Here is a 21,234-nt window from a genome sequence, read left to right on the forward strand (position 1 = left end):
ATATATGTGCCTTCAAATTACTCAAGAAAGTACTTTCAGAGCAGAAAAAAAGAGAAAGAACAAACAACACTTGGAAACCCCCTGTGTGTGAGCAGGCTGAGGGAGGATGACGGAGACCCAGGTGGTTTTATCGCACAGACTGCAGAGCCCCCCGGCCTGCGTCCCCAGCCTCCTCCCGCCTCCCCCACCTGCTTGTGGTTCTCTTGGTCCTAGCAAACTTCTACGCATCCTTCAAAACCCAGTTCACACGTCACCTCCTCTGAAACCTTCCTGATTCCCTCCCCCAAGGAGAATTCATCTCTGCCGCCTCTGTTTTTCCAGAGCATTCTGTTCAGAGTTCTTTTTGCTCTCTTGGCAGGAGGCACTGTCTCCCCAAAGAGACTGGCGCCCCTCAAGGGCAGGCGGGCTCTCCCACCGATGCAAGCCCACCTCCTCCCAATGGGTGGCAGAGTCCCCTTCTGCGTGGCCCCTCTCCCCTGACACCGACCTGCGTGCCTGTGGGTCATGCTGCCGAGTTGGAACCGCGGTGGCCCCCGAGCCTCCCTCGCCGCTGACTAACGTGCTGTCTCCCTCTCACCTCCCCAGGGCCGACGAAATTGAAATGATCATGACGGACCTTGAAAGAGCAAACCAGGTAGGACGTTTGATGGCTTCAGGCGTGCAATCACAAGAGCGTAGCCCTTTCTGTTCTCTCACAAGAGGCTTCTCTAAGCTAGGAGGCCAGTTAGTCTTGTACCTTTCACATACAGCTGTCGACGTTGACGCTTTTTCTGATGTCATGAGAAATACGTGAAAAGTCCCAGGCGTGATTTCCTTGGGAAAGTCTCTGACGTGGTCCCAGCATCCCAGGCATCCCGTGGTGATGCTTTTTCTTTTACTTAATCCGTCTCTTAAATCTCCGCTCTGTTCCCGTGACAGCCGTTATGCCATAGAGTTTATACCAATGCGTTACCCCGTAGCAAAGTCTGTCTCTCCACCTTCTGACGGGATGAAGCCGCTTGCTCTGGAGAGGGCTGCCAGCTGACAGCCCCTCTTGGTTGATACTTAGTTGTCACAATGCTTTGCGCAAAGTACCCCCAGCACTGTGTCCGGCATGAAATAGGCACGCGGCGTCCAGTGGCTCTAAACAGTCAGCTGCCTGGGAAATTTGGCCGCCCTGCAGAGTCCCGCCCTTCCCCGAGGACTGCGGAGCGGGAGAACATTTTGCTTCAGCATATGGCGCTACTGCTTTGAAAAGGGAGGGGTCTCTCGTTTTAGTTTATTTATTTGCAGGGAGAAGCAGCCAGAGCTGGGTTATGTGTCTCAGCCGCAGAAGGCCAGGGGCAGTGGTGGCCTCTCCCCACTCAGTTTTACAGCTGGGTCGCTCCAGGCACTTGGAAGCTTAGCGGTTTGCCTCCAGTGGCCCCGTGGGATGAAAATCTTTCTCGGATCCATGGTCTCAGCTCTCCACCTTGTGAGAGTCCCACAGGGTGCCTGTCCCCCTGACTGGCATTGCTAACCCGGACCTTGGCAGACACTCAGCAAAGAGCGGCCCTGTCCATTCTTTGGCCCATGAAAATATCCTGAAATCTGATTAAAATATGAAAGTCAGTGTATGCATAAGAATGATCATGGAACGTGTGGATTCCTTTCTTCTTCAAGGAAGACTTTGTGTGTTCGGTGTTGCACACTCAGACTCACCCCTGAGGATCCTGGGCTTGGTCCACAGGGGTTGCTCAGTAGAGATGCGTGGACTGCATCACCCGAGGTAGCATCTTTGTGTAGTAGCTATGCTGGTCACGGTGAGAAGAGCTGACCGTTGTCGAGTAACTTATTTTGTACCGATTGTACCGAACTTCACACGAACCAAGTCACTTAAACCTCACTGTTTTCCACCAAGGTCAGTGTAGTTATGACTCCCATCTTACAGATGAGGAAACTGAGGTCAGTGGCCGGTCAGTTGCAGAGCCAGGCCTGGCGCCTGTGCCATTCACCACACTCGGAAACAAGGATAGAGCCTGGGGGCTCACTTGGCCTTTCTTTATGTCCCAAATACACCCATTCAGCTCCTTGCCCTAAAGCACTACTTCCACTTCACCTCACAGAGGTGCCTAAGCATTTATTTACCTTAATTTGCTAAACTAATTTAGTTTGGCCCCTTTGTTCTTACTCAAGTAGCACTGCTCAACTTTGCAGAAACCTTATTGGTGAACCTTCCCTGTCACGGGATTATCATTTGCATTTCTCAGTTTCCACTCCCCCACTCTCTCCCTCCCTCCAGGCCCATCGCGGGCCTGCTTCCCCCTTTTGGCGGCACTTTGGGGTAAGCTCTAGCTTGTTAGACAGATGAGCTGACTCTGTGCATATCAAGTGGTCAGGCTCCATCCAGTTAGGCCCCAGGTACTAGGACGTTTGGCACAGTTGATGTGCTTCTCAAAGTGCTGAAGGCCACTGGGTGGATCCGGGTCCTCGGAGACACCAGACAGGACCCTGAAGAAAGGTGCCGCCTCCACAGTGACAGTTGGTTCAGGTCCGCACTCGGTACTTCCTGGCCATAGATGGCCTTGGACAAGTCTCTCCACTGCTTACATTTCTTTTAAAAAAGGGAAAACAAAGAGATGAACTTTGCAGACATTATGCTAAGGAAAATTAAACCAGTCACAAAAAAACAGACTGTGTGATTCCACCTACATGAAATCTCTAGGGTCGTCGAATTCATAGAGACAGAGAGTAGTAGAAGGGAGGTGGGAGGGACTTCCCTTCCCTGGTGGCGCAGTGGTTGGGACGCCGCCTGCCAATGCAGGGGACGCGGGTTCAAGCCCTGGTCCGGGCGGATCCCACATGCCGCGGAGCAACTAAGCCCGTGCGCCACAACTACTGAGTCTGCGCTCTGGAGCCCGCGAGCCACAACTGCTGGGCCCACACGCCGCAACTACTGAAGCCCGCGTGCCTGGAGCCCATGCTCCGCAACGGGAGAGGCCACTGCAGTGAGAGGCCCGCACACCGCAGCTGTGGTGGGTGGCCCCCATTCGCCACGGCTGGAGGAAGCCCGCACACAGCAACAAAGACCCAACGCAGCCAAAAATTAATTAATTTTTTTTTAAAAAAGAAGGGTAGGTGGGTGTCAGCGTCTGGGGGAACGGGGAATGGGGAATTACAGTGTTTAATGGGGACAGAGTTTCAGTTTTGCAAGATGAAAATTTCTAGAGATGGTTGCCCGACAATGCGAACATACTTAACACTACTTTAAAATGTATACTTAAAAATGGTTAAGATGGTATATTTTATGTGACTGTATTTTACAATTCCATTTTTTTTTTAATTTAAAAAAATTGTTTATGTACGAGAGAAAGGGAGGGAGGGAGTAATAACTAGTACAGGCAGACCTCGGAGAGATTTCAGGTTCCAGACCACCACAACAGAGCGGGTATCAGGATGGGAGTCACACAGATATTTTGGCTTCCCTGTGCATATAAAAGTTAAGTTTATGCTACACTGTAGTCTCTTTAAGTGTGCATTAGCATTATGTCTAAACAAGCAATGCACATACCTTAACTTTAAAATAATGCTGTTGGAAAAATAGCGCCAGTGGACTTGCTCAACACAGGGTTGCCACAAACCTTCAGTTAGTAAAAAGCACGATAAAGTGAAGCGCAGTAAAACGAGGTCTGCTCGTACTTCCTTCACAAGATTGTTTTGCGGGTTAGAGGTAAAACACCTGTAAGTGCGTGCTTAAATTCGTGCTCTGTAGTTGCTAAGGAAGCCTGGGTTCGCAGGGAGAATTCTGAAGTCCTGCCCAGGAAGATACCAGCACAGTGGGGGTGGGGAGAGGTATAGGAGAGTCTCACCAGCCACTCAGGCTACATTAGTAGAAATAGTCTCTGGAGTGAAGGGGATGGTGATTCTGCAGCCGGCTGTAGCAGTTAGTTCATGCCCGGGGATTTATCGTTTGTCCTGGAAAACCACACACACTAGAAGGAAACCAGGCACATGCAATGCATTCAGGCTCCACTCCATGGCCAGGACGGGGAAGGGGCCCTCACACGAAAGAAACAGGGAGGTCTGGGGACATCCCTGTTCTTTGGGGAGCAGGGAAAGAAGACAGAAAGACTTGACACATCAGGAACTTGGGGTGTTAAGAGATTAGAAAGGGGAAGGCCTAGGGCAGCGGTTGTGGATTCTGGCCTTGCAGCTGGCCAGCTGGCCAGGGAAGGGGTCGGGCTTTTTCACGGCCAAGTGCAGAGGCTGATGGGAGGGAACTCCCTCCCGATGCAGAGGTGCCCGGAGCTGCCTCCGAAGGGAGTGAGCTCCCCGTCACCAGAGCTGTGCAGGCAGATGTGGGCCAGCCCTCGCTGAGAGTATGAGGTGGAGGGTCAGACACAGAGCAAACAGAAAGGGGCTGACTCGGTGGCTCAGCGGCTCAACAGGGATGACTCAATGAGGAGAAAAACTCCCCGGGGGGACAAGGAGGAGGGCAGCACCCAGGCAGGCAAGGAAGGGCCTGTACGGAAGGGCTCCTTGAGCTCTGGGGGCTCCAGGCTGTTCCGTAAAGCCCCTGCGGAGAGGTGGGCCCAGAGGAGGGGGTCTAGCCAGGTGTGGGGAGGGCCTCATCCTGAGAAGAGTGGAGAATCACGGGCGGGAGTGAGACACAGATTTGAGTTCTAGAAGGATCGCTCTGGCTAAGCATCCAGAGAACGGAGGGGAGTGAAAAGACTGGAAGCCGGGAGAGCAGTAAGCAGCTGTTGTGATGTGTCAGGGCAGGGATGATGCGGGGCCCGTGGCGACGAGGCGGAGGCGGGCCGGGCCGGAGGAGGGGTACCGGGGCCGGGCGCAGCCAGACGTCTGGTTCCATGCCTTGCCCATCAGGGGAGAGCCCCGGGAGGAGCAATTTACTACTTCATTGGCATATAACATTATTTTTGCACTGGTTTATAGTCAAAATGTTCTACTGAGACCTGAAGCTCTGTCTTATCGCTGAAGTACTTGTGTTTCTAGTGAGGAGAAGTGGAAGAGAGTCCGACGGGTGACGGGCAGTTAGGGCTGGGTCTCGCTTAACACCTCTTTGTCCGACTTGGAGGTGCTTGTATTAATACTGTCTTAATTGGTGACAGTAAAGGTTCAGAGCTTTGGGGGGAGGAGCGGGTAGGGAAATTTGCTCTTATGGCTTTTCTGAAATCGTGACTCAGCAGTCTGTGGGCTGTAACAGTCTGCGTTTATGCAGGTGGTGTGACGCTGGGGTAGGTCCAGCTTTCAGCCTGGCCGACCCGAGAAAAGAAATCCAAATCAGTATCCATCGAGTCCCCCAGAAACACAGGCAGGGGGTCCAAATGGGACTCCGGCCACCAGCACGGGGCCAGCTTGGGATGTGTGGCAGTAACTCTCTCGGTGGACCTTTCTGACCTCTCTCCTGCAGCATCACTGAAGCGGGTCCACCTCTGGGCCCTAGCTGTCCTCCGCAGGGGAGTGTGGGTGTTGATCTGGAAGGGTGACCGGAAGTTAGCTGTGCACTTTCCACAGCGATGGCATCTGTTCCCTTGGAAGGTCGCTTGCTGGTCTCCGTAGTCATGCTCCCCTTTTCTCTCCCTCCAGAGTCCGGGGCCTTGAGAGGAGCAGGTTGTGGAGTCATCCCCGAGGAGAGCTTGCCTTCTCCTGGAAATGGTCCACATGTGTTATTTGTCCTTGAGGACTGCGGTGGCCAGAAGAACGGCCCCCAGAGGTGTCCACAGCCCAACCTCCACAACCTATGAATAGGTCCACTTACCTGCAGAGCACAGTTAAGGCTGTTAATCTGCTGACCTTGAGATGGGAGGGCCCCTGGGGTTATGCAGGTGGGCCCCCCATAATCACCAGGGGCCGTAGGTGCAGAGCGGGAGCCAGAAGAGTCAGAGCGATGGGGTGTGAGAAGGACTTGACTGTGGCCACTGCAGGCTCTGAAGGTTGAGGAAGGGGTCACAAGCCGAGGAATGCGGGCAGCCTCTAGGAGCTGAAAACAGATCCTGCCCCGGAGCCTCAGGAAGGGACCAGCCCTGCAGCGCCTTGATCTTACCCCAGTGAGACCCACAGCGGACGCCGGACCTCAGAACCATGACGTAATAAGCTGGTCTTGTTTGAACCCACTGAATCTGTGGTAGTTTGCTCCAGCAGCCTTGGGAAGTTACTGCAGGAGGGACAGCCTGCCAGCAGACCCGTGTGCCCAGCCGCGGCCCGTCTCCCTGGGGGCACTCACTGCCCTTGGCCAGCTCACATAGCTGCTGTGTCACTAAAGGGACTTGCTCACCTCTGGTGTCCCCAGAGGTGGGCTTTCATGGCCACACATATAAAGGGGACAAGAGACAAAGCCTAGGGCCAGGTTGGGCAGAAGGCTGGATCAGAGACACCCCCCCACCTGCCTCCACCACCACCATATAAAACCAGGGGACTCAAAGCCACACCTTAAATGGGTAAACTGGGGAAAGCCTGCCCGACAGGGAAGGTGGTGAGGATTCCCTCACATCCCAGCCTTGGTGCTGGGGGAGAAGGAAACACCCCCTGCAAGGGAACCCCTGAGCACAGCCCCCTTTCCCTGGGCCCTGGGCCCAGGGCTGTGACCGGCCTCACCAGCCGTCCCCTGCAGGCTGCAGCCGCCTGAGCCTCTGCCTTTGCCTCCTCTGTCTGCCTCACCGGCCGTGCTTCTCCACATTTTATGACTTCCTGGTGACAGCTGAAGGAAGCTGGAGTTTAACCTGAAGACCAGCTACAGTCTTTAGTAATTTTCCCCTAAAAATTTTAAGATTTTAAATTTTAAAATTTTTCCTCGGGACTTCCCTGGTGGCACAGTGGTTAAGAATCCGCCTGCCAATGCAGGAGACACGGGTCCGAGCCCTGGTCCGGGAAGATCGCACATGCCACGGAGCAGCTAAGCCCGTGTGCCGCAACTACTGAAGCCCACGCACCTAAAGCCTGTGCTCCGCAACAAGAGAAGCCACTGCAATGAGAAGCCCGTGCACCACAACGAAGAGTAGCCCCCGATCGCCGCAACCAGAGAAAGCCCGCGCGCAGCAACAAAGACCCAATGCAGCCAAAAATAAATTAACTAAAAAAAAAGTTTTTCCTCATTTTAAGATAAGGAAAGAATCGTGGCCACCAGAGGCAGCACACACCAGGGCCCAAAATAATAATAATAATTCTTCACTGGACGCCTGTCACCGCTTGGTGGCACCGCTGGGCACCGGGCTTGTGTTATCTCACTGGTCCCCAGTTGTCCTGTAGGGCCGCCCTTTCTATCTTTGGACTTACCACCAAAATGCAAAGCAGTGCCCTCATTCATTCACGTGTGCTCTCCTTTCCCTTACGCTTCCAGCATTTACCCTCACTTCTCAGCAAAGGACAGAAAGTAAGAAACAGCCAGCAAATCTCTCAGGAGGGCAGCTCAGGCTTGGCCAGGCTCTGTTCTCACCGTGGGGTGGCCGCTGAGTCACACCCACGATGCCGCCAGCTGCCCACCAGGGCCCTGGCCGCGGTCCCCAGGCTCTGCCTCTGCAGGGACAGGGGAGGAGGAGTCCCGTCAGTGGAAATGGGGAGCTGGATGTCTCATGGCAGCTACGGCCCCCGTGTCTGGGTGTCCAGATCAGAAACCAGCACCAGAGCTTGCCCCCTCCCCACGTTGATTCCAGTTCTAGAAACACAACTTCATCTGGCCGGACTGTGTTCGTGGGGAAGATAGGAAACCCTGGCAACAAGCGAGACTGTGGAGCCAACCCAGCACAGCACCCTTTTCCTTCTGCCTCAGCCGACAGTGGCTGGGCTGCATTTACAGCTACAGAGACTCACCGCAGCAGCTCCCGGCGTCCAGTGCCCGCTCCCTCCCTCAGCAGCTCTTAGGCCCACTTTGACTTTCAGCTGTTCTGCTTTGCGCACGTTTAGCGGCACAAACACCTCGACTCGTTTTGCTTTGTTTCGTTTTGTTTTTGATGTACTCAGGCTATAAATCCTGAATAAATAATAAAAATCCTAAACAATCAAAAAGTTACAGGGTGGGACTTCCCTGGTGGCACAGTGGTTAAGACTCCGCGCTCCCAATGCAGGGGGCCGGGGTTCGATCCCTGGCCAGGGAACTAGATCCCACCTGCTGCGACTAAGAGTTTGCATGCCGCAACTGAGGAGCCCGCCTGCCGCGACTAAGACCCGCCACAACCTAATTAATTAATTAGTTAATTGATTTTTTTTTTTAAGAGTTACAGTGAAGCAGCCAAGTCAGCTTAAACGTGATAAGAGTCTGTGACCACCGAGGACAGGCCCCAGGTTCATGACTGTACGTGAACTTGGAAACTGAACAAAGTGCAGAAGCTCTGGAGAAATTATGAAAACCGAGGGTGAAATCATCCACAGCTAAGATCCCTTATTCTGTGAGCCCCCAGCCTTTGATGGGACAGCACTCTGCTCCCAACAGCGAAATGCCCACGTGAGATCCTGGCCGCGAAGCCCCTGCCCGGGCTGCCCCAGCTCTGGTGCTTCTGGAACATTTCACAGCCAGTGTTAGCGGGCGGGGGCGGGGGGATGCTGCCTCGTTGGCTGCCACCAGAACTGCTTCTCCACTAGGCTAAGCACTGTTTTCCTTAGTCAGAAAGGCTAGAAATATGTCAAAATACACCTTCTTCCTGGCAGAGCCATGGAGGTTTTATGCCCAAGAGTATAACTGACGAGAAAGACGACAGTAAACTTTTCAGTAATATGACTCGATTATCAGAAAAACGTGGAGTGGCTCATCTGGAAACAAACTAGGGGAAATCTTTTTCACTGAAGGGGAGAGCTTCCTGCAGTTATCGTGAACCAGAAGTCACCCCTGGCACCTTGGCCATACCGGTCACATCACCGCCTTTCCTGACACGGGCGCCTCTAGACGGTTTGCAGCGGGGGGTGGGAAGTGGCTGCTCGAGCACAGACAGGCCCGCCCAGGCGCCATGGGAATTAGATTGAGTGCAATTCCAGGAGCTCCTGGAGCGGCGGGGCGGGCGGCCCCCAGCACCACCCTGAGCAGGAGTAGCTACTGTTAGAAATACCCTAATATGTCTGGATGCAGAGCAGATAGGGCCGCGCCGCCGTCGTAGAACCACTTAAGGCTGCCAAACCCAGTCCTCGTACAACTAGGTGGATTGGCGAGTACCGGGCAGGCTAACTTCTTGCTTCTCTTTTCAGTTCTTTCTTAGCAATTAGTAGGCACGCACTGTCACACCACAAAATAAGAAAACACACGAAATAGCCTTAGTCAGCCAGGCTTTTCTTGTTCATCTTTTCTATGAGCAAAATGTACGTCTGGTAGAAAGAAGCAGCGATCACTCCTCAGTCCACGTGCCCAGTGTCAATTAGCTACAGCTTCCCACCGCATCCTTGCATTTCGTCTCAGTCATTGTAAAATCAGGATGACAAGCCCATTAACAAAGCACTTATGAATGAGGGCGCTTCTGGGTGTTAATCCTCGCGAGGTCCCTGGGAGGGAGACGGTGTTCCCATTTTACAGATGGGAAGGTGGAGGCTTGGTGAGCTGAGTTAGGTGACCTGCTCTCATCCCTCTGGTCCCAAATGCCCGGCTCCTGCCCACTGCACCACGGTGTCCTCTTGGGAGGTGGGCACTGGAGTGACTGTTCTCGCTGACCAGTGGGAAATACTGGTTTGCTCTCCGGAGCACTGGTGTCCTTGTCCGGAAATTACAGCAAATGACAGAAGCGTCCACTCGTTCCTCTTGCAGCCTCCTCCCTGTGGCGGCTCTGTTCGGCCTCACCCCCTCAGCAGCCCCTCGTTGGCCTGGCTGGCTGGAAATGCCAGCCTCAGCATTAGAAAACTTGGTCGGGTGAAGGGTTAAATACGTTGAAATAAGCCTGGTCCTCACAAAAGAAGTGGTATTTACACCCTGTCCGTTTATGGAAATACTCGCTGGAGGAAAACAGCCACAACATTGTGCGTGTTTTTAGGAGGAGAATGGCCAGAGTGTCTTTAATTCACTGTTTACCTGTGAGAATTACTCCCAGGAGTAATCCTGCAATAAAATCTTCTTGGGCTATGAGAATAGAAAGAAATTGAATCAAAAGACTCCATTTCCACTTGTATTTATTCAGTCTGGGAAATTCAGTGGGCCGGAGCGCTAGTATCAGCAGGGGATTCCTTGCTCCTAGCGTTAAATTACTGTCATAATCGCTCAATTATTTCTTCCTTGTACTGTTTAAAATAAAAATCCATCACATTCTCTGTTTTCTTCTAGCATTTATTAGGTTGAGTGTTTAGGAAAATCAATTATAGTCAGTCAGGCATGAATTGATGAATGTTTCTTGTAATAATTGTCAGTTGTTAAACTGAATGTACTTTCTCTTTCCACCCTTTTCACTTCCTTCAGAGGGCAGAGGTGGCTCAGAGAGAGGCGGAGACCTTGAGGGAGCAGCTCTTGTCGGCCAACCACTCTCTCCAGCTGGCCTCCCAGATCCAGAAGGCGCCGGACGTGGTGGGTAGCCCAGCCCCGCGGGGTCCCCGTCGCCTCGCATCTCTACCTCTGTGTGTTAACAGCCGCTTTCTTCTTTGGCTTTAGAGCGTCCCTTTTCGGGGGTAATGTTTGAAACAGTCCTGCTCTCTCGGTGGGGAGTGCGTGTAACGGTCTGGGGATGGAACCCAGTAGTGTCAGAGGGAAGAGCTTTACTGGTTGTGCATCGGTGCCTGGTGGTCAGCGTGACGCCCACCCGGTGGAGAGCCCATCACCAAGAGAGCATCTTCCCAGTTAGACTGGTGGGTGGACCGCTGGCAGATGGGTGGCGATCCGAGGCTGGAGGCTTGCAGGACTGCACAGGAAAATTGGAGGTTTGGTCTTCTGGATGTGTCCCTCCAGAGTGGAAAACAGTTCATGACGTGGGAGGAGCGGGGGAGGTAATAACACAACCCGCTCTGAGTCCGCGTGATAGTCAGGATCTCGCCTGACGTGCGGGCATTCAAGAGGAGCCAGGCACACATCTCAGACCTTTGCCTCTGATTTTTCTAAGACTAATGAAAATTGCTCTTAGCTGGAACTCTCCCAGCTCGATCAAGGCGGCGTTGAACTATCGGGCTCCAGACTCTTTCCTTCAGTGCTGTGCAGCAGTACAGAGCGGCGACGTAATTAAGACCGTGGCCACTGGAGCCAAGCCCCTGGGTTCCGAACCCAGCTCTGCAGCTTATCAGCTGTGTGACTTGGGGCAAGTGGCTCAACCTCCCTGAGTCTCAGTTGCATCATCCATAAAATGGGTTTTTACAAGGGTTCTGGAAATTACTCTGAGCGAAGCCTTTAGAGCACGTCCTGCCACATAATCCGTCCTCAGCCAACCTTAGCGGTTAGTCTGGCTGTGGTTGGCATCAAAACTCTGGTCCAAGAGCCCCGGTTTCAGAGCCAACTCCGTCACTAGTTCACATACGGTGATTAACTCAGGTGGTGGCACTTACGAGGCCTGAGTTTCCTGGTGTGCAGAATAAGGAGGAAGTAAGTGATCCTGAGGTCCCTGCAGCTCTGATGGCCTGTGATGGGTGAATTGCACTTGTATCTGTCCTTTTATTTAATAAAGGGTTGGAGAGCCCTTGCTGTGTGCCGGGACCCGCAGTGGATCCTGGGAGAGCCAGGAGGGACGAGCCAGGCCCTTCCTGGAGAGAGGACAGTCCAGTGGGAGATGTGCTGCTGTAATAAGGTCACACAGCAGTTTGACTACCACTACCCCCACCCGACCCATGAAGCAGGGCATTGTTATTTCTTTATATAGATGAGGAAACGGAAGCTCCCTGGATGTAAACCCCTTGCCCCAGAACGCTTGGCCCCAGCGGCCAAGCCAGGACTCGGCAGGGGCCTCTGCCGCCCCAGACCGGAGCTTTTAAATTATTCCCCAGGAATGGGTCCAAAGCAAAGTTTTAGTGTGAGGACCCCTTTTAAGACTGGATTTTTGTTTTCTGTCTTTAAGTTCACCTTAACTAAAACATGACTTAAGTGTTTCAGGCTACAGAGAAAAGTTTTCCATTTAAGGAACCATCACAACCTTTGTACTTCATGGACTCTGGTATTAATTTTGCCTGAAATGTCCTCTTGGCTGTGTCACGGTCCCCTTGTCCAAGTTTACCTGGACTGGACCCAGCACCGGAGCCGAGGCGGGAGGAAGCCCTCGAGGATGGAATCGGTGCGGCTTCTCCTGGCCTCTGTGGTCGCTCAGGGTCCTCTAGAGAAAGCCGTGCATCCTGTGTCTACCCGGGGCTCCTGAGCTAAATGTTTTGATTGAAAGGATTTCTGGCACCATCCTGGACTGTAGCAACCAAAACATTTCAGAAGGAAATGAATGTTTTCGCAGGTAGAGCAAGTTGTGGATCCTTGGGGTGCTTAAACACTTCAGCATCGGCTAAGCGCAGTGTTTACATGGCACCGCTTCAGCCTCCCGCGAGCCGGCCCTGCCAGGGCTCCCCTCAGGGACACGTTCCCGTGTAGCCCGGCAGCTCCAGCCCCAGCCCCAGCCGCAGCCCGTTGGGGAGCAAACGAGCAAGCGTAGGAAACCAGGCCAGCGGCACGATGTCTGTTGGGCTTGGCTGGCAGAACTGGGTAGAGAAACGGTGGAGTCTGTAGATCCAGCAAAAGCCAAAACCGGGCCATTGGGCCATTGGAATCACCAATTCTGGAAGGCGAGCCGCCACTCAGCCAGCCCCTGCTCCGCATTAGGGGCCGGGCGGGACTCTGTGCAGTTATGTCATTGCTGCGTCGTGATGCCACAGTCGTTAGAGGACGGTTTTATTACCTTCATTTTGTAGGTAAGCAAACAGGCTCGGAGGAGTTAAGTAATCTGCCCGAGGTCGCACAGCTAGGAAATGACCGAGCTGGAATGTGATCCCAAGTTTGTCCTGCTACCAAGTCCACTCTTTACCCCTCCATCGAGCCACCCCTGCTTCGTGCGCATTCAAGGAGACAGGAGGCATGCAGGCCCTTTGTCACGTATTTACAGGCAAATGTTAGCTTGGGGCTCTGGTGCACCACACCAGGCCGCCTTAAACCTAAATGCCTGTCTGTCCATCAGGTGAATATACTGGACATAGTCGGCATATGTCGGCCACTTAGTGTCGGCAGGAATAGCGGGGTGATGAGAAGGAAGGAAAACTGAGCCTCTCGCTCCCTCAACCCTCCCCGGGGAGATTAGCCTAGACTCCGAGTGTTTGCCTCGTAGGCTGGGGTCCCGGCCCACCGTCACCGCACATCAGATTTCCCTCGTGTTCAGTGATGCTCCTGCATCTCATTCACATCTCGTGTGAAAATGGCTGCAGGGTAACAGAGATCATTATCTGGCTTCTTCAGGCCTCGGTGTTCTGGTCTCTGTAGGAGGATTTACGTGACCTGTGATAGTTCACACAAGTGGTTTGGCAGAAGGGGGCGGACGGTTCCGAGGGACAAAGTTTAATGGGGTACTCCCTCAGCGACTTCGGTTTCTGGGTTCATTCTCCCCTTGGGAAACATGAGGAACACAGGCACCGTGAGGAACGCAGGCCCTTACCTCTGAAGCCTGGAGCCTGGGCAGGTCCCCCTGGGACAGAGTCTCGGGACCCCATTCTGGTGCCCACCAGGACCTGTTGTCAGACTGAGGGAAGTCAGTTTCTCTTCCTTCCTTCCAAGGCTTGTCCAAGCCAGGGTCCTGACCCTGGACCCCATCAGAATGACGAGGGAGTCCTTGGGCCCTACCCCAGCCCCCTGAACCACAGCTGCCAGGGCAGGGCCCAGCTCCCAAGGGGTTTGGGTGCGGCTGAGTCGAGGCCTGGACAGACACGAGGGAGCCAGTGGTCCTGAGTCCCTGAATCCACCTTTGCTTCCCTTCTCAGTAATGATCTCAAGGGCACCTGAACTGCCGGACGCCGACCCCCCTGCAGTTTTCCACGCCCCACCTCACCCCCCCACCTCACCCAGCACCTTGTGCGCCCTGTCCTACCATCTCCTTTTAGCTGGTGCCCACGGACCGACAGGCCCAGCTCCATCACCCAGGTGCGGGCCTCTCCCTCCACCCGCAGCCCCTGGTCAACTCCCGGGCCCTTGTCTGTTTCTTCCTCCATTTTCTGCTGCGTCTTCGCGGTGGGACAACAGGAGCCCTCGTGTTGCGGGTGGGAGCGAGCGTGTTTGCGCTCGGAGTAGGATGGTGTTTTCTGTCTTAACTCCAAGGTCTTGCTGCTTTGGGGTATGTTGTCTCACCTCCACTTAGTTTATGTGAGACACAAATGGTGTCTGCTCTGTTATGAATGAGGAATCTGTGGCCCGGGTTCATGAGTTAATTGATGTGCCTGAGGTCACAAGGTCAGCTTGTGGCCAGACCAGGCTGGGCCCCAAGAGTTGAGCAGCCAACTGTACCCTGGGACTGCCCGTCCCCCGGTACCCATCCTGGATCTAGGGCCACACTGAGAGCTCCTGTTTTTACACAGGTCCTCTGAACCCTCATCCCTGCTGTGATTTGCACTCGCCCATTGAAAACCCCAGATCACCTTTGGGCTTGTTTTACAGGTTCTTTCCCTAAGAGCGCTGTAAACGGTTGCTATGGCTGCCATCCCTCAGGTTGGACGACTGATAAATAAGTTAAATTAGATACCGTGCCACAGCCTAAATGCACCGTGAGGCCAACCTCCCTGGGTATCACTTTCATCGTGTCCCCCTGCTAAGTCCAGGCCCCTCCTGCCACCCTCCCGAGCAGTCCCTTTCAGGTGGCAACATGCTCAGTCCTCTTCGAGCCGGCCTCTCAGCATTGATCACCCCTTGCTCGTGCCCTGCCCCCTGCCCCTCCCACCCCTGTGCCCGCCTGTGGGGTCCCCGCCCTGAGATGGAGCAAGATCCACCAGCCCGCCTACACGCCCCCGTTCCTCCTCAGGACCCCCCCCCCCAACGCGCTCCTCCCCTGTCCTCACTGCTGGCAGGACTTGCCTGCGGTCCCTTGGCTCCTGACCTGGGTTCTGGCCAGAGTTGTCTAGGGCGGCGCTTCCTAAATTCTCTGTGGTGAAGGATGGTTTTATTTGTTTTGTTTTGTTTTGTTTTGAATTTCCAATCTGTTGCAGACTGATAGTTTTACAAAAGACAATAAAAATGTCACAGCAAAGTCAGATTGCTGTAAAAGTTTCTAAACACTTGCTCTCAATTTCTGTGCTTGTCTCACTGTGTACCAGCCACGGTGTGTGAGTTGGCACCAGTCCGTGGAGCCCACGCTGAACAGAACTGGTCTGGACAGCATGTGCCTCTTTAATAAGTTGGCGGGAAGATGCTCACTGGGGCCCCAGGGCCACGGGCAGATCTGCCAGAAGTTAGGGGAAGTGAAGGACTTACTTTATAACATTATACAAACCAGAGACAGAAGGGGCTCACTTCTTCGCCCACAAAACTTCACATTCTTACATGGTAAAGGCCTTAATTTCCTGGGAGGGAGATATGAAAAATTATTTCCATGGTGACTGGCTGTCCCCAAATGGTGAAAACCCTGTGACAGGCACATCATGCATGGAATGGCAGGGCTGCCCCTGCCAACTGGGGCTGTAGCTGCCACTGTTTCCGCCCCAGTATAGGCCAAATCAAGGTGTGCAGCGGTGCACTTCCGGGGGCAAGGGGATAACAGCCAGGATGGTGGCGTTCTACACTGCAGTGTGAGCCGCGTCCCCAGGTCGCTGCCGTCACAGGGACCTTGCAGTCCTGCCCTTCCTGTCCCCCTCAGTCATGCCCAGAAGTGCTCCGCCCGGCGCTTCCAGAACACTTCCAGACAAGCTTCCAGAACCATTCAGGAGCTATGATTACTTCTAAAACTTGAGAAAAGTACTGCTTTCATCCTTGGGAAGTGGAAATATGAATTTGACTTTAAAAAAAAATACCTTTTCCCTGTTTTGCATTTTTTCCAAAATGAGCACATCTGAGGGGTGGGGAGTAAGTTTTTTAAAACAGCAATTATCAAAAGAATTCCTGCGCAAAGGAACTCCAAATATGTACCTTCCACGTCTTTTAACTCTTTTTTGTAAAATGCTAACTCTGAGAATCAGTTTGTCAAACAGTATCTCAGCTTCTACATAACAGAGTAATGAATCAAAAGGACATTGCATCTCATCTTGTGGCAAAAAATCCGAATGCTTTGGAACATTCCAGGAGCTGTCCTCAGAGCCTTCCCCTCTGGCGTCCCCAGCCATCAGCAAGGCCCTTTCCACCACCTCCTTCAGGTCTCTGCTCAAATGTCACCATCTCAATGCGGTTTTCCCGACCACATTATTAAAAGCCCCAGCTGCCCCTTCCCTGCTTCAGTTTTTCCGTGGCATTTATCATCGCCTGACACACTCTCTGATAAGCATATTTAAAGCGTCTCATCCCTGCCCCATCCCACTGGACCAGAAGCCCTGTGAGGACAGGGACTTCTGTCCTTGTGTCCCCTGCTGTGTGCCTGCTACATGGTGGGTACTCGGTAAATGCTTGTCGAACAGATGAATCCAGGTGGCAGCTCCCCGTGCAGACGAGAAGGTCGGGGGGAGGGCGACGGGCAGGTGCGGTCCAAGCAGAGGCAGGACGTGATGCTGTATCATCCACACCACCAACCACATCCTTCCCACTGCCTGCTTCTCGCCTCGGTTGCCAGCACCGGTAACCCCAAGCGCCCGTCCGAGGCCGGCGCGGTTTTGTCATCTCCTTTCTCCTCCGCAGGAGCAGGCCATAGAGGTCCTCACCCGCTCCAGCCTGGAAGTTGAGTTGGCCGCCAAAGAGCGGGAGATCGCGCAGCTGGTGGAGGACGTGCAGAGACTCCAGGCCAGCCTCACGAAGCTGCGCGAGAACTCGGCCAGCCAGATCTCCCAGCTCGAGCAGCAGCTGAGTGCCAAGAACAGCACCCTCAAAGTAAGGGCACCGGGGGCCCCAGGGGCCGGGGGAGGGCCGCACGCGCACACCCCACCTCCCTCCCATGTGGCCCCGGAAGGAGCCCGGGCTCGGCACGGGGGGTCCGGCTCCCCGCCGACACCCCGAGCTCTTCAGCGGGGCACTTCGGCCCCCAGTATAGTGACCACGGCAGGGGGGGGTCTTGCCTCAAAGCCAACTAACTCATTTGCCCCGCCGTAGCCGTTGCACACATGTATCTCGTTTTTGTTGTCTGCAAAGGTCATGGTTAAAATTCCTTCTCTTTTGAAAGCAGAAGTGACTGTTGGGGTTTTATCTCAGGTGAGCTCCAGCCATCAGCCAAGTCTTTCCCTCCAGTGAGACCAGTATAAGGAGGCGTGAGGTTCCCCTGGACACGTCACTCAGAAGCTCCGTCAGGGCTCTTGTCTGGAGAACACCTTGTCCTGACAGCAGGCATGGCAGCCTTGACCTCTGTGAGGCAGCCGGAAGCAGAGCCCTGAAGCCCAAGGCAGCGAGGTGGGATGGGCCTTGACCCCTCCCATCAGCCCCTGCCCAGGTGGCACGTCCCTCCTGGTCAGCTGTCCTCGCACGCAGCCCGTTGCAGAAACCCCGATCCTTGGTGCCCACCTGCCCACAGCACGCTGCATGGGCTGGAGTGCCGTCGGGGCGCAGGCCATCCGCAGACACGTTAGTGCAGCTCTGCCGGCCTTCCCTGGCTCCTGGAGAAGGTGCCGGCAGGAGGACCCAGCACACCGAGACCCCAGCCCGCCCTGTGCCCAAACAACATGAAAGCCAGGGGTTCGTGGAGGGCACATCTGCACCGAGCCCCGTGGGCCCCCGCTCCCCACCTGCAGGGATGGTTTTGACCCTCAGGCCTGTGCCAGGCGCCGGGGCCCGGAGCGTGGTGTTGCTTCAGCACGGGGAGCTCCCACCATCAGCCGCTGGTCTCCCTCGGCGTCTTTAGCAGTCCAGCCGAAAGCCAGATCCTCTTGGGGCTTCTCATAAATTGGTGTCCCACATTCACAACCCAGAACCTTTTACGTTATATTTTTTTAATTACACTTTATTTAAGGTATTCCCAATCTGTTGAAGTTAGCATAATGTGGAGATAGTCGTGGCACCCCAGATTCACACGTCAGAGCCAGCAGGGACTCCTCGCTGGTATCTTATTTGACAGGGAAGAGACAGGACCGGCGAGGGCGCGGCATCCGCTCTGCCGTCCCCGCTCCACCGGCCCCCCCCCCCCCGCCCCCGCTCAGCGCCCATTCGAGGCGGGTGTGAATGGATAAGTGACCGACTGCCAATTATAGTCTCTGTGCTCTAAAGAAAGTGGATCAGAGTTGGTTGTAAAAATGTCAGGAAAACTTTTTCTTATGTAAAGTAATTCCAGAATGTGGTTAGGCCCATTTTGATTTTTTTTTTTTAATTGAGATTTTTTTTTTTTTTTTCCTCCACGCATGACCATGTTTTTGAGGCAGAACTCAGTCTCCAGCAAGTCTTGTCCTCCCGGCAGCCCCCTGGCCTGACCTCGCTGGCGCCGGGGCACCCACAGCTCATCCTCACTAGATCCTTCTCTGCCTCTTCGGGTGGATTTCATCCACTGTCTGAGAAACTGCCGGGTGCCCGGGCCCCGCGGAGGAGACGGTCCTGCCGGGATGGGGAGATGGTTGAGGCCCGGTCACATTGAGGCTCTCCAGCCTGCCCACTGAGTGCCAGTACTCACTTTTTATTTCCAGATTCAGTGTCATTTCCTCGTGTTATAGCCATTTCTGACCCCAGCAGTGGCCCTGCTATTGGATAATTGGCCTTCCCCTCCTTTGTTACAGTTAAAGGCTTCGACTCAAGTACATGATGCGTTTGACTACATGAGAGGGAGGCTGTAGACCTTACGTTTTTTATTACAGAGCAATTTCTTCTAAATCAGTTAAGGTTTTAATGTTTGCCTTCACCAAAAATGAAACGCAGTTTCACAAATTAATGTTCTTTATCTGTATCTTGGGGGAATTCTTTAATACTGTGCGGTTAATGAAACAATTCGGCAATACTTCTTCCAAAATTATTACTCCCTTACCTTCATCTGATCTAATAATCAAAACATGTCCTCTAGTAACAAGACTTTTCTGATTTTAATTATCTTAACCCCTTGTCGCCAGGAGTGAAGCTCTCCCTGATGTCGAACCCACACGCAGAAGGTATCAGCCTTCCCCAAACGGGCCCATCAGCCTCCCTCGCCCAAGGGAATAAGGTTAATTGAATGAGATACTACCCTGGGCTTTTTTTTTCTCCTAACGTGTATAATTTATAGTCTCAAATCTAAACTAAGCAGCGAAACAATTACTAGAAAAATATTTTATGAATGAGACCTGTCAAATCGACCACCTGATGCTTTTGTGGCGGGGGTCTGGGGCCCAGCTGTGGTGGCCGCTGGAAGCAGCCGGGAGCTGCCCCTGAGCTTCCCATTTCCTCCTCCTCCCGCTTCCACCATCCCCAACCCCCCGACACCCCGTCTTTTCCATCTTGGACAGTGCTGTCCAGCTTTGTGGGCTCGGGTTGGGATCTACGTCTGAAGATGCTCCAGCCTCCAGCTGTCTCTCAGCATCCTGGCGTGGTGGGTGGTTTCACCATGGACGCTGACCATGACCTCGGAGAGAAATGCTAATGTGCTTGATGACGGCCACTGAAGGGATGAGGGGCACTGGTCTCACAAGGGCAGGAGGCGTAAAGGACAAGTCTTTTTTTTTTTTGGCCATGCCGTGTGGCATGCAGGATCCCGGCCAGGGATCGAACCCGCGCCCGCTCACAGTGGAAGAGCGGCGTCTCAACCACTGGACCACCAGGGAAGTCCCACGGACAAGTCTTGAGATTATGGAGTCTTGAGCTGACTGGGGGTCTCCTCCACCAGGACCCCCTGGGGGTGCACTCTGTAATGGAACACGTTTGGGGACTAAGTGGTTTGCTTTTCCGAGCACCTTGAAACAGTCCCTCTCTTTGCAACTAATGCTTTCTTCCCTTCACCTTCATAACTGATTGATAATTATGAGGATAAATTGCCAGTTGGATGTTTACCAGTCTCTCTCCCCACACTCTACTTTCTCAAGCCAAGTTCACCATCACTAGCCACACACAGTAACCTTCAGACACATCAAAACCAGCTCAGAAGTGGGAGCTGCTTCCTCCTGCCTGATCTGACAAGTACTGCAGCAGCGTGCCGCTTGTCAAGGATAATTCCGCATTCGTAATTAGTGAAATAAGCCGACTGCCATTGCAAGCCTGCTGTTTTTGATAACACTATTCTGGGGTCTTCTGTTGGAACACTTCAGTACAGAGGCAGTGTAACGCGGCAGTCACCTGCATTCTACTCGCTAGGGCACGGGAGACAATGCTACCGATAGCTCAGGTTTAAGATGGGCGTTTGTGAGAAAGACTGACTGGGGCCCATCTCCCCCAGGGAGAAATGATATTTTCTGCAGTTGCTTTAAAGATCAGTACTTCTCACTGGGCGGGTGGGCGGGTGGGCATGTGTGCTCCATTCACCTGGGGGCCTTTTTCCAAACTGCACAAGCCTCCCCAAGCCTCCGCACCCCTCACGCCACCTCCCGAGGTTCCGATGGGTCCTTTTGAGCCACTGTGGGGCACAGTGTGTCCCTCGCGGGGTGGGGACAGGACCAAAGACCGACAACCACTTCTCTGCACTCGTTCAGCACCTTTAATTCTGGACGCTGCCTCTTTGGTTACATAAGTTCCCTCACCGGCCGTGTGTTTCCTCTGCACCGGGGCTGCCCTTGACCGCGTTTTAACGAGCATCTCATCATCGTCTCAGTGTGTGAAGCTCCGACATCCACGTTCCGTTGGTCGCTTGCCGCGGGTGGGCATGATGATAATCGCTGTCTCGGGGAGGAGGTGCCAGCCAGCCCATGGCTGTAGCGGGGAGGCCTGTGTGTGTCCCTCCGTGGCCCCTGCCCTCCCTGGACGGCACGAGTGAGTTTTAACGTCACACATCCCGGTATCAGAGAGCCCAGGAGCCGAGCCTCCCTGAGCCTCGTCCTGGCTGCATCTTGAAGGCACTGTGAGCACAGATTGAAGGAAGCAGTGAGCCTTCCACGGGGAGGAGGGGGATGAAGGGGGCCCCGGGAAGGGAGGCAGCAGCGGAGATGCCCCAGAGGGAAGAAACCGAGGGCCTCTTCCCGCTGGGGCATCGTGCTAGAGGCCTCAAGACCAGTTATCTGCATTGAGGTCGTAAGTAACTCACTGCAAACCGGTGGGCATTACTGGAAATGCTTCAGGGAGCTAATTGTGGGAATCTACGGTGAATCCTCTTAGACACACGAGCCCCTGGTCACTGGGTGAGTAAATCCAGATACTCACCTGCAGATGATCCCCAGCTTGTGGCCCACTTAGCCGACCATACA

The 21,234-nt window shown here is 53.9% G+C and overlaps 1 protein-coding gene across 12 annotated transcripts in view; it reads left to right on the top strand.

Moving 5' to 3' along the window:
• The window catches only part of CUX1 (cut like homeobox 1), a 383,965-nt gene that overhangs the window by 282,382 nt on the left and 80,349 nt on the right, over positions 1 to 21,234 (top strand). For 10 of the 12 annotated variants that reach the window (XM_089895747.1, XM_022587992.3, XM_022587997.3 and 7 more), the window contains 3 exons: positions 586 to 634; positions 10,346 to 10,450; positions 16,640 to 16,828. In XM_089895747.1, coding sequence (XP_089751873.1) covers positions 586 to 634; positions 10,346 to 10,450; positions 16,640 to 16,828 — 343 coding nt within the window. The remainder of the gene's footprint in view (positions 1 to 585; positions 635 to 10,345; positions 10,451 to 16,639; positions 16,829 to 21,234) is intronic. The other 2 variants (XM_022587996.3, XM_022587990.2) reach the window with 1 other exon arrangement.

This window comes from Delphinapterus leucas, chromosome 15, assembly GCF_059928025.1.
Source record: "Delphinapterus leucas isolate spDelLeu-1000000601 "Yukka" chromosome 15, BTC_Dleu_Yukka2, whole genome shotgun sequence".
Lineage (NCBI taxonomy): Eukaryota > Metazoa > Chordata > Mammalia > Artiodactyla > Monodontidae > Delphinapterus > Delphinapterus leucas.